General features: G+C 52.6%; 1 protein-coding gene across 5 annotated transcripts in view; it reads right to left on the reverse strand.

Moving 5' to 3' along the window:
• AGAP1 (ArfGAP with GTPase domain, ankyrin repeat and PH domain 1) overlaps positions 1-13357 on the reverse strand; it is a 348034-nt gene that overhangs the window by 216905 nt on the left and 117772 nt on the right. For all 5 annotated transcript variants that reach the window (XM_049773603.1, XM_049773601.1, XM_049773600.1 and 2 more), the window contains 2 exons: positions 5791-5918; positions 4540-4695 (listed from right to left, as the gene is read on the reverse strand). In XM_049773603.1, coding sequence (XP_049629560.1) covers positions 4540-4695; positions 5791-5918 — 284 coding nt within the window. The remainder of the gene's footprint in view (positions 1-4539; positions 4696-5790; positions 5919-13357) is intronic.

The following is a 13357-nucleotide window of genomic DNA, read 5'->3' on the forward strand; positions in this document are numbered from 1 at the left end:
CCCCCTTCACAGGGAGAGAGAGTTTTCTCAGGAAATGCTTCTCTACGGAGGAGAAATCTGAGGGCTGAGCAAGGTTGGCCATAGCCTGGGGCACAGTGAGTCAAACCCTAAATTGGAGATGGGCATAGAATAGTGATGCTGGAGGGCCCTGTGGGGAAGGAATAATGACTCAGGCTGGCTGGGAAGTTAAGTCCAGTGTGGGCACCTCAGCTTTCTCTGATGTAAGCCAGTCTCCTGGGCTCCAAAGTCTCCAACACAACCGCATACCATTCCCAGGCAGCTGCACACACCACAGCCAGGTGTGAAACCAGATGATGTCAGTGCTGGTGAGGCTTCTAAGCCACAGATCGGACAGTCATGGTCCTCTTGGGATTCTCTGAATTTACAGGTTTAGAAACACCTCCATCATTCTCTCAACATATAGAGTCCTAGTCCTGAAAAAATTCAACATTTAAAAACTAACAAAAAAATCCTGGTCCTCAAGGTAGTCCTCAAGGGCTGCCCAACTGGCCCAATTCAGTGCCCAGACCCCAAAGAACACAAAGGGTGAGGAGAGGAACAGGGATGAGGAAGCAAAGGTGCCTACCCTGGGACACTTGAGCCTAGACTGACGTGGCCTCTGAGGGACAGAGAGGAGCCACACAAGGCACAGGGGACCTTGGTGAGCACTGTAAGAACAGCAACAAATGCCAGAGCTGCTGCCTTGACCCACAGAGGGCGCCTTTTCCTGTTATGGCCTTGGCCCACGGAGGGCGCCTTCTTCTGTTGGCTGCATTCCAGATGAAAAGAACAGAAACCCGGCAATGCCACTCACATAGGCACACAGACAGACAGACACACACACACACACACACAGCACAGATACAGACCTACAGACAACATATACATATATACACAGAAACATGCATGCAGACACAAATATGCAACACATACACAGAAACAGACACATAAACACTAAACAACTACATACAAAAATATACACGTATACATGCGCACAAACACAGGTACACATATAATACACATGCAAACACAGACACTAAAGCAGAGGCACAAAACATGAAGGCATCTACTACCGTCACTCCCCTACCTCCCCACTGTCCAGCCAGAGGGCTCCTGGCGTCCCTGCCCAGGCTAAGACCTTGAGACGAGTCAGTCCTGTGGCCTGTCAACCCGGTGGCCCTGGGTCCGGTGGTGCCTCAGACTAGCCAGGCATGGCGAAAGGTACCCATAGGTTCAGAGGTGCCTTTTTTATTTTTCCCTACAAAACTACTAAAATGTCCTGTGGAAGGGAAGATGAGGTGAAGGAACCACCCCTGCACTTTGCTGGGGTGGTTCCCCAGAATCTCAGTCTCCAGGCTGGATTCACAGAGAACCAATCCTGTTGCTGCTCTCTACCCAAGGGGCCTAGATGTTCATGAGGAGAGTTGGGGGGTCCCCATTTCTCTCTGCAAGAATCTGGCAGTGGTGTCTCCTCACCACCCAGTTCTAGGGCATGCCTTTCCGAGGTACACTTTTATAAGCAATGCATCAGTGACATTCCCCTTATCACGGCTGAAGACAGGCCAAGTGGAGCCAACTATGCCTGGACACGAGACAATCAGCTAGAAGACAAGGCACATTCAAGTCCTCCCTGACACTGGGTGAGCCCCAGACAGTTAGGAAGGCAGGGGTAGAGTCTGGGAGGCCCCCAGGGGATTAGGGATGGGGCTGGGGGAGGTGGCTTCTTGATCAGATCAGTCAGCTGATTAATTTTCTTCATGTCAAGAAAGTAGCAAGTTGGTGCGGACGAGATGGAAGGTGAGGCCCTAGATGGGCATTTCTTCCCATGGGTCTGAAAATACTTGCGAATAAACATGGTTTTGCCACATGCCAATGAGGGCCATGGAAGTCAATGATCAAACTCCCATTCTAAAGCCGGACTTAGTGGCCTCTTAGGATTTCATGGTCGCAAAGAAATCAGTACAGTACAGATGCGATTTAGCTTTGGATGAGTCATGTTTAACTCTTACTGCAGCAAATCCTGCCCCTAATTCCCTGCCAACCAACAAAGGGCACATGCTTTCATCTGTGTTTAAAATGCGGGTCTGCATATGGCAGGTATGAAAAGGCAGCCCAGAGAAGAGAGGTTCAGGTCAGATAGGTCTGTTTGATCAACATGACATTTAAAAAACAGTGCATGTGGCACAGTTTAATTATTTAGTACAGGTCTATTCAGAAGATCTGGCAGTCCTGGCTACGAGGCAGCTCTTCTTCCACCCAGACTGGGCGTGTGGCACCTGGTTTGAGTAAAGACGGTTTCTGGCTACCTAAGCCAATGGCCACTGACAGTCACAGAGTCATCCGCGCTGCAAAATCGAACCCGAGTGAGGAAAGGTGTAAATTAAGCTTGTGGCATACATTGAGGATGCTGTTTCTTAACTGATGCGGTTTCTAAGGGATTTGCCTGCCTTCCACTCCTGGGGTGATACTGACATCTAGTGGAATCCACTTACTATTTCTACACTCTTAAAAAATATAACCCATCCCTGGCCACCTCCTTTTCTCCCCTAGTTCCTCCAGCTCCTGGAACATGGTCTCCACCATCACTGCCAGGCAGTGACCATCTCTACCACTCTCTGTCACCACCTCCTCCTCACCATCCCCAGCCACCATCATTTAGTTGAAGGTGATGACCCACATACGTGTCCTACTGGGACATGGCCCCGCAAATGCACAATTCAGGTGTCCGATAAAGATGCAGTTTAGGGACCTGGCAGTCAATGGTGGGGTTGCTGATATGCTGGGCTCCCAAAATGCCTTAAGCACACTCGGGTGGCAGGCAGAACTGCATAGTACTGGCTGTATCTGCTGTGCCACAGCTAACCCAGTGGCAAGGATAAGATTTGTGGCACGAGCTACCAGTTGGTTTGTGGGTGTTCAGCCACTCTCTGGGGGCTGAGGCTGTCTCCCCTTTTCTCAGCAACCTGAACCCCCATTTCATGAAGAATCATACATTGAACTCCCCCCTACCCAACCCTCACGACCACCTTGGGATGGATACAAGGCATGTGGAGGGTGGTGGTATCTGCCAATGGGAGGAAACAGCTTGAATGGTTAGCGTGACCCTTTCTGCCATGAAGTCATCTCTGCCAACTCCTGTGGACACCACGGGCACCACAGTGCTACTCTAATGAGGGTCAGGAGCACGAACATCCCACTTTCCAGAGACAACAACTCCATACCCCAGCTTTCTCATTTCCTTGGAAGGGTCCCAAGGTCATAGACCTAGCTGTCCCTCATGCCGTGATTCCTTGCAACAGCCAATTGGCAGGACAATTCGGGTCCACGATGTGATGCCTGACTCAGTTCTGAGAAACTGATGCCCAGAGTCCACTGAGTAACAAATGAGAAGAAACAGCCTGGGCTGAGTGATTCCCAGGTGTAGACACAGCTGGGAGGGCCGCTGGAGAATGGGCACAGGGCCCAGGCAGATCCCCCTCTCCTATGCACACATCAGCACATTCAGCTGTACCCCGTGAACTCACAAACTGCAGGTGTCCCTCCCACTTGGCAGAGGCCGAGACCCTCAAATTATTCCAAGGTGCCAGGGGTTGAAATAAGGTGTGACACAAAGCTGCCTCTAGAGCACTAATGCCACAGCTCTGGGAGGAATAGGGCAGGGCATACACAGTGTTGGGACAGCCTGATGCAGAATGAGCAGTCTGACATGGAAGGCAGGGGGCGAGTGTGAGTACAGGGGGAGGAACATGAGTATAAGGGGACAGTGTGAGAGCAGAGGATGGTGTGAATGTAGGAGTGTAGGGGCATGCCTGCAGGAGGAGGGTCTGCGTGCATATGGCAGCCATGACTCTGAGATCTGTCCTGAACAGAAATCATCCTGGAATCGGCACAACCTAAACCCCTCCCTAGCCTGCTGAGTTCCCATGACCACACCTGTGCTCATCGCATGCTCCCTGAACTCTACTCCTGCCCAACAGAAAACAGCAATTTCTGCCTTTGGGCATCTACAGTAACCCAGTATCACTGTCCTGGGAGCAGCTGCCAGGAGGGCAGGTTAGAAGTGGGGGACGGGGACCAAGCACCCAAGTATATTAGGCAGCGTCCACGATAGCAACCCTTATCTGCAGACAAGTAGTGTCCTACCTACCCACCACACTCAGTGCTGACCACTCATAACGTGGGAGGCTGTGATACAACCCTAGAGCCTCCTTGGGAGGGAAGATCTGCCGCAGCTGATTCTCAAGCACTCTGCTGGCTGCTCTCACCCTCCCACGGCTCCAGACATGTCTGTGGGGGCACCTCTGCCCCCTCTGTAGTTCAGGGGTGCCCAAGGGACCTGGGAGCACGAAGCAAAGCTGGAGTCAGCAGTCATGCATGAAGCTCTGCATAAGCCCTCGACCCCCGCCCTGGCTTCCTGCCCTGCTGCTGAGCACAGCACCTGGGATATTCCCTCAGCGCAACACTTGGGGGACCTGGGCTAATCTTGGTGCCATCTGCGGGGGCTCTGCCCACCACCACTCCATTCCCTTGGATACTCACAGTGAAGAGGTTGGAGCGGCGTTTGGACTGCTTCCGCACAGGTGTGGGCGTGCTGGCAGCGGGTGGCACATCGATACGCAGCTCCTTCTGGCTGGTGCTGGGTGTCGAGGGCACGGACGAGGAGTAATCACTCAGGCTCCCACCTCCGTTACTTGTCTGCAGGGTGGTGGGACACGCTTTGGTGAGCCACGTGTTCTGGGGAGCTCGTGACACGTTTACCCATCCAGGCACACAAAAACATGTAGAGGTCCAGAGGCTTTCAGTACCCAGGCAACAAGGTTTCATTCTAGTATGTTCTTGGGGAGGTGAAAGAGTCTGGGGATGAAAGCCAGGATCTTTGACGCCACCCTCCAGTGGTGAGGCAGTTGCTCTGCCACCACAAAGAAGAGCCTTGGCAACCTCATTCTAGAACACTCTAGAACACTCTCTTCTGCTCAAAGTGCAACCTCACAGGGAAGCGGGGAGCTACAGTGTGACCATCTTCTGAGACTATGACGGGTGGGGTGGACACACGGGCAGAGCCGGGAGGGCTCTGTGGACTGGAGCCTCAGGAAAGATGTGGCCTGCATGTAGGCCAACAGTAAGCATGAGGAAGGTAGGTCCTGATCCCTGCCTGCTACCTCTGAGCCACAGAAAGGAGGAAAATGGCAGAGCCAGTGTTCAACACTAACCACTCCCTGGAACACCTTTGTGCCCATATACCCCAAGGAGTGTCTCTCTGAGGCCCCTGAGCAAAGCATGAGAGCCCAAACCCTCCTGCTTACCTGAAAGATAAAGTGGGGCATGGTACCTGCCTGAGAAAGCCCCCCCCCCCCGCCCCAATGAAAATATGGTAGAAGGAATGGGCAAGTCAAGCCTTTGGTTCTTCCATAGCCATTTGCTTAGATCTTCCCAAGGGATACTAGTCCTGTATGTCCCCAAGTCCAAACTTTAGCAAAACTGCTAGGGGGGGGGGACTGTTTCCATAAGGCTTTATGGGGTAGTTTGGTGCACCCCAATCTTTGTTTGTATTTGTCACCAGCCCAGGGCAGGTTCCAGGAAGTGAGAGCAGGAGGCCCTGGACATGGGTGTCCAGGTAAGCACACCTCTATCTCAAGCACAGTCTTGGCTGCTTCTGAAAACAAAGTCAAACAAAGCAAACCTCATGGCATATAGAGTTGAACTGAAGAGATCTGCCTTGCTGGGAGCTGTCATTGGCCTTGGGGTCCCAGATGCCCAATCACAAACCCCTGCACCCCCATACCCCTGTACCTGGCTTATGTGCACAGCTGACACTTGAGCCGAGCACACGGCTGAGTGACTTGGGGAGTTGGGCAGTGACTTGCAGGGCCCGATGGACAGCTGCTGCTTCTTCCTCGTGGCAACGATCTTCTGGGCCACTGTGGGGACAGACAAGACCGAGAAGGCAACATGAGGCCACACACTGGAAAGGGATGGGTGAGCCCTGCAGTGCTCACACTGAGAAGACAGGGCAGCCGGTACTCTGGATCTCTTAGGGACCAGAACCACCCATGGAAGCTATACAAAATGGCCCTCAAGCCACCAAGGCCCCTGCCTGATTCTTTGCCTTCGGCTCCTCACTCATGAGGCACCTATAATGGTCATGGGCAGTCCCAGAACAGCAGGAGTAGGGGGAAAGGATAGAAGCAGTACTGGGGGAGATCTGGCCCCCACTTAGCACTCCCAGAAGCCTCAGGTCACAGTGCACACCTGTCTCAACTCTTGATTCGAATAAAGCCACTTCCTTCCCACTACCTAGAGCCAAACACCAAACCAACCCCATCCGGCATTTGATCAGCCTGCCAACCCCTTGAAAGTTCCCAAATGTTTTTCTGGCAATGCCCAAGGCATCCTGCCTAACTTTAACAGGCTGCTGTGGGGAACCATGTTTGCAGCGTTGGAGGGTGGAGGGTGTGTTTCACCGTCATCCGTCAATACGCTTTTTAGACATTTATCTCTATCACTCCCCCTTGATGGTCCCCCAACCCTGAATGGCTCTTGGCAAACAGGCATGTGGGTTAAGCACACAGGAATCCACTGGAAAGGTAATCCACCATTAGGAAACTCTTCTATGCCAATAGGTGTCACTGAGGGACAGAAAAGCAGCTTCTAAAGGAACTGATGTGATCCTTTGGGAGCAAGCTAGAAGAAAGCTCCTGTTCAGCCCACGGGGCCAGGACTGTCACATAACCCAAGACAAAAGAGTGGGTGTGAGGCCACACTGAGGCTGGAACTCAATAGCACAGGGGCCCACAGCACTTCTCCCTCAACTGGATCCAACTTTAGTGAGGGACGGTGGTTCTCAGGGAGATGAAGGAGAAAAATGAGGATGTGGGAAGAAAAGGAAAGAATGGCCACAGAGATGAAGGGAGCCCACCCTTGTTCCCTCCCCTCCACCCCCCGGCCTCTGCTCATCCCTAAAGCTGGAATCAATTAATTTATCTTGCCCGTAAGTATTGATCATAACCTTCATCAGCTAATCACGTTTGAATTACAGAGGAACAGAGCAATGCAGTGCCATCTCAGAAGCCATTGGCGTATTGATTGAGATGGGGGGGAGGGAGTAGGACCCTGGAGGGCAGCCGTGAGAACTGCTGGAAAGTCTTCCTGGGGATGCTAAAGAGAAGTCTAAGGTCAAATCAAATTCCCAAAGGAACTGAGGTGCCTGAGATAGGAGTTAAATTCGTATGAGTCATCATGGTCGATCAGTTAACTTCTGGCTGCGTTTGAGGGGTGCTAAAGACAGCACAGAGGGAGGTTGTGCAAGGCCCCTCACTCCCAGCCTGGGGGGCTGCTGAGTTGGTGGTGACATAAAGCGAAGGTGCCAGAGTCCCCGGAGACAAAGGGCAAGAGTCAAATGTGAACCGGCCCTGCTGGGAGCGACTGTTCCAAGTGTGGCTACTTTCCCTGTGAGGTGTGAACTTGGCCACGAAGCCTCCCCCATACCAGCTAGCAGGGCCCGGTCTTGACTTCCATGGCCAGCCCAAGTCTCCTGTCCACAAGTGGATCAGTCTGACCAGCGGGGCTCAACCAAAAGATGTGGATCTCTGGGGGTGAAGCCCTGTTTCAAGGACATACTTGGGAGACACCAGCCACATTCACCCACCAGATGGGTTGCTTTAGGGACTCAACATGCACATTCAGGGAGTAACAGCTGGAAAATGCAGGGTCACAACCAGCCACTCCAACCCCTGGCTCTCCCCCCAATACCTCCACACTGGCACTATCCTTAATTACATTTCTGATGGTGGGGCCACATCCAGTGGTGCTCAGGGCTACTCCTGGCTCTGTCTCAGGGGATGGACAAGAATGAATCACGTGCAAGGAGAGAGTGTTAGCTCCAGTCTTGTCCCTCTGTCAGATAAGAGAAGCCAGTGGGAAAGAATGGGTTCAGGCACTGGCCTTGCTTACAGCTGACTAGCTTGAGCCTGGCACTCCCAAATCTCCTGATCATCTCCAGGTGCAGCCTGAAGACTCCTGAATACCACCAGGCTGGCCTGAGAGATCCCAAATCACAGGGTCTGAGCAGCATCACCTGCTCAGGCCCTTGCCTGCCTAGCTGGCTCAGAATTGCAGGAGGGATGGGGGGCGGGGGGGGGCCCAGGGCCACAAGTTGTACAATTATGTTCTCTGAGAAGTTTTTCCTAGTTGTCATCACACAGATGGAAGCTTAACCATTTGCTGGTGGCTTCAGTAAGAGATTTTCTAGGAAAGCCCCCTCGTCCCTGCCCGTGCCCCATGAGGCCCATTTTTTCCAGGTAGGGACCTTTGCTCTGCCCTGAAATCCCCTCTCTATCATCTCTAAACCTCTACAGGCAGGAGACCTGGCTTAGTTCCCCCTTACCTCTAGGGAGAACTAAGATGTTCCCACAGCCCAGGGAGATCAGGGATATAGGGTGGGGGTGGACAATGCCACTCCAGACTCTCGGAATCTCTGGAGCTCTGGCCACTCCCTTCCTTCTTGGGCAGCACTAGGGAGAAGGATCTGAGGAGGACCATGCAAGGACAGAAGGCATGGCTGGCGTGTGGCAGGTCCAGTTCCCAGGAGAGCAAAGTCTCGATACACGCACATGGGAAACTATTGGGACCCACTGCGGGGAGTGGGGGAAAATGCAATGGGGGTAAATGCAGCAGGGCAAAGTGGGAAAGGTGGGGTCATCCTTCCAAGTGCCACAGAGACATCAAGGAGCTTGGCCTCAGCCTGCACAGATTGGCTCACCCTTGGAACCGAAGGGGACGGCTGGGAACCCCCATAAATCAGGAAAAAAACCTCGGGCACTGTAAATCTCTCGGTGACAAATAAGAGGTCCCCCAATGCCGCTAAGTCTGAAATCACAGCTGAGTGATCATTAAGCTATCGTATTAATTAAGGAGAAATTAATTGCCGATGCACAGAGTTCTGAGCTGTGACTTGGGGAGGAATGAAGGAGAAGGAACCGGAAGTCAAACATGCTCAGGAGAAAAATCTCAGTCAGTGGATGTTCAGGAGGGAGATTCTACAATGGGGTGTCATTCCTCCCATACACACACTCATTGTCACCCACATAATAGAAGTGCTGGGAAGAAGGAAGGGAAAGGGGCAGAAGTGCTGGACAAGGTTCTGGGCTGTCTGATGAGGTCAGGGAACAAAAAGCCCCTTGCCCACAGAACCTCCACTCCAAATCTGGCCACTTGGCAAGCTCCACTTGTATCCAGCTTTTCCTCCATCTCCAAAACCACTCAAAGGGCTGGATTTTTTTTTTTCTTTACCCATGGCGGGGGGGAGGGGGGCATAGAACCAACTCACAGTGAAGAGGAGGGATAGATGAGTCTGGAGGACTGGGGAGAGGTGATGGGGGATCAGACAAAGGAGGTTGATGTGATGGGGGCAGAAAGAAGATGATGGGAAATGAGAAGAGATGACGGGAGGTTGGGAAGAGAAAGTGATGGGGACGGGGAGAAGAGGTGATGGAATGGGGAAAGAAGGTGAGGAGGGGGACTCAGAGAGACCACTGTGAAGGGTCCATAGGCAGGAGGGACAGTGGGGACCCACGACAGGTGGGGTGCAGATGAGGCACCCCCTCCAGACACGGATCAGGTGGCCAGGGCAGGATGGAACCTACAGAGCCTACATTTGGGAGCTTGGGGTCCACAGTTTGGGGACAGGGCTCGGTTTCAGTCAAAGATCCCCATATCATTCCCTTATATTGTACTGGGGATTGGACAGGAACAGAACTCAGTAGTTTCATAAAAACCACTTAAGGTTAAAAAGCCCCAAAGCAGCTCACTGCAGGGCAGAAAGGCCCATCCGTGTCAGCATCTGAAGGCGAGGCCTTCAGTTAGCCTATAGGAACACTGATCTGCTCTGCTGGCACAAGAACGGGCACATGAAGCTGCCTCAGAAATCCAACTGCCGGGGGCCAGAGCCATAGTACAGCGGGGTGGGCCTTGCACACAGCCAACCTTGGTTCTATCCTCAGCATCCTATATGGTCCCCAAGCACTGCCAGGAGTAATTCTTGAGTGAAGAACCTAGAATAACCTAATTGTGGCCAAAAAAAAGGCGTGCCTGCTGAAATATGAGAATGTCATCTCTCTTCCCCCACCCCCACCCCATGATCTGTAAACCCTCCAGGAACTGCCTTCTTCCCTCCTAGACCATCCGTCCCCTGCACACCCACTTATTCCCAAACAAGGTCTGGCCTGGCCTGGATCACACCCACATTCCGAGAAGAAAAACCCACGCAGCATCTGAGTGGCTCTTCAATCATAAGATGCTCTCTCTTACAGGTACTGGGTTTGTAGGTAAGTAGAAATGAACTGACTGCACAAACAGGGCAGAAAATCAATTTAAAGTGTGTCTTAAGGAGATGTCCCTCTAGACGCATTTGTTTGTAGGTTCCTTGTCAGTGAAAATCTGGAACCTTTTGGCCACAGGCCCAGGCCTGTCCCTCAGAGAAAGGCTTTGGCATAGGAAAGCCCACCGGCTTCTGACTGGCACTGGAGCAGAAAAGACACTGCCCTCTGCAACTTTTTTGAGTCCCCCGATCCACAGCAGGCCCAGGGGAGGCGCCAAAGCCCACTCCAATACCCTCTAGTGGCGTTTCCCAGTTTGCCTGGAAGTAATGAAGTCTAAATTCTTAATAAGTGATTCAGTGCTTGTCTGTATTCTTTTTTATCTCGTTGTATTAAAACAAATTTATCTTCATTTATGTCGCAATTACCTATTAGGGTTGTTAATTTGCTGGAAATGAAGCTATTGTTTAATTGCTCCTATTAATCGGGGGATTTAAATGCCGACTGTAATGAACAGTTACCTTCAGGACGGAGCAAAGTCATGGCTGCTGACATTAATTTCGGAATTTCAGAACGAGGGGCAAATGCCTACTGTGTCTGAGGCAAGCTGTCCTTTCTGAGAAAATCAAACAACAGAGTCCCTTCAACATCAAACACAATAAGAAGAAAAAAAACAGCAACTCTGCAGAAACCAATAGGTCTGTTTGACGCTGCTCACCCCTCATTTGGAGGAAGCAGGGACATGGTCCCCGAGAAGTCCCATCACCCATGGGAAATGGAGTCCCTCTTTACAAAGTTCCCACATTTCCATGGTCATTCTGCATGACCATGTCTGCATGCTGTCAGGTAGCGGGTATGGAAACTGGACATCTCTGCAGGACATAGACCCCAACATCCCGTCTCTAGGATCCCTGAGTCCCCAACATTCATGTATCTCCTACTTACTGTCCATAAGCATGCCAGGCCCTATTTTGTGTGGGGTTTTGAGGACAAGACTGGGGTAGCAAACGAGGGGTCCAGGGCAACCCTCAGCACCTACAACACCCTCTGTGAGTGGCGAGTTCCAGTCATCCTTGCTGATGCTGAAGACCCCCTAATCCCTGCCCTCCACTTGGTGGGTACTGGCAGCCTGGAATGTGGGTGGGGACCAGGGACAGACTCACAAAAGAGCCTGGACACAAACAGTGCCCAGTGGCCACTCAGAAGAATAGCCAAGGTTGCACCAGCTGTACCAGCCGTGGCCTTGGGACAGATCCCAGGAGGCCTGGGCTAGTGCTGCTTGGAGCAAATGCCTCAGGGTCTTCCTGGGAATATGGCCACCCCAACGCCCTGAATGAGCCACAAGCATCTGCACTGTCCACCCCCTGCTCTGGGAACCCTCGGGGGAATCTCACTTAAGGTATGAAGCCCAGAGCCAGCAGCTCTTCTGGGCATACATATGCCCTGGGAAGGTGCCAGAACATTCTGGGCCCTTCTAAAAGCAAGGCAAAGCTCATGAACGTGTGGCAGGACCATCACTTGCAATCTATGTGTTCAGTCTCGGGGCCCTGAGCCATGAAGTGCCCTACAGAGTTCCTTGTCTGTGGCATCTAAGAGTGGCAAGTTTCGCCTGGCTGGGCAAACACTGCCCACTGAAAGAGGCCTTATCTGGCTTCCTATTCATCTGCCAGTCTAGGCCGAAGCCCCCTCACACAACTGAAGTTTGAGTACAGACTACCACTGGAAATGAGGACTCCAGGAGCCCAAGTGAGCCCTCTGCCTATCTACATCTGAAAACTAGCCACTTCATGCCTGGAAAGGTATGGCCCACTCACATCAAGGACCCAGCAAGCCCTTGTGTGAGATGGGACAGTGGGCTGGTCCCCCGGTACTCCCTAGAACAGCACGATCTGAGACTTCCCAGGCTGAAAGAGGCAGGAGAGCAGCCAGGCTATCATACTGGCAAAGTGGATGCCAGGGGCAGGAGCTGGTACCTACCTTCAGTAGGTGCCATGACCCAGGTAGAGCTGGTCTTTAGCACAAAGGCCCTCAACTCGGGCCCAGGCACAGCTTGAGTGAGGTTGAGAGGCCAGGCCACGTCCACCCACATCCCTTACCCATGGCCACCCTAAACCATGGCATCGCTGGAGTGTCTGTAGACAGCATGGCAGGGGGGGGGCAAAGCTGCTAATGGCATTTGGTTCTCCTGAAATGATGCTGCAGCACAGACCTGGGGCGGGTCCCAGCGCTGAGCTGCCCGCCGAGGGGCCCCGATGGCCTCCAGCAAGCAAGCGAGACAGCTGGAAACAGACAGTGATGGGGAAATAGGGAGACAGGGGAGTGGGACGCCACCAGGAAGCCCTGCACGCCCACGAGTCTGCTCTGGAAGCCGCAGGATGATTAACTTTCTCCCTCACTTATTCTCAAAGTTGGATGCAAATCAGCCCTTCAAGAGAGGCAAGCGAAGATCCCAATAAATTGGCAATACAATTTAGGTGGCAGCGAGGGTGTACAAGATAAATGGCTTAAACAAAGGGAGGAGAAATGAACCTGCCACTTCTTCTCAACTCATCAAGCTGTCTCCGGCCAAGCTGAAGATGCCAGCGAGCACAAGGCGAGACTCGGCAGCAGTGTTCGGGTCTGTCTGGGGGCCGCGCTCTGCTTCCCACCCCAGGGAAAGCTCAGATTCCCCCCTCCAGTTACTGGATTTTAAATGAGGGGTCCAAAGCATATCCACTTTTGGAGCTCCAACCAGCCCCCACCCCGGCATCAATCCACTATAAAAGCATTCCTACCCACCAATGCTGAGCACGGGCTACCATGCAGGAGACCCAAATGCCATCCTGGCATCTTGGGGTTCCCAAGCACTGCTGGTTTGGGCCCCCAAACCAAGCCTGAAAGACAAAATAAAGGTAGCTCTGCCAGAGAAGCCAGGAGGAGGCATTTGGAGCATCGAGCAGAAAATACAGCAAACACGGTGAGTGTTCAGAGCTGGGCAGTGGCCCGCAAGCCACAGAACATGGAGAGAGCAAGGAGGGATGAGAGTAAGGTGGGGTGCAGGGGAC

Source organism: Suncus etruscus, chromosome 5 (assembly GCF_024139225.1).
Source record: "Suncus etruscus isolate mSunEtr1 chromosome 5, mSunEtr1.pri.cur, whole genome shotgun sequence".
Classification (NCBI taxonomy): Eukaryota; Metazoa; Chordata; class Mammalia; order Eulipotyphla; family Soricidae; genus Suncus; species Suncus etruscus.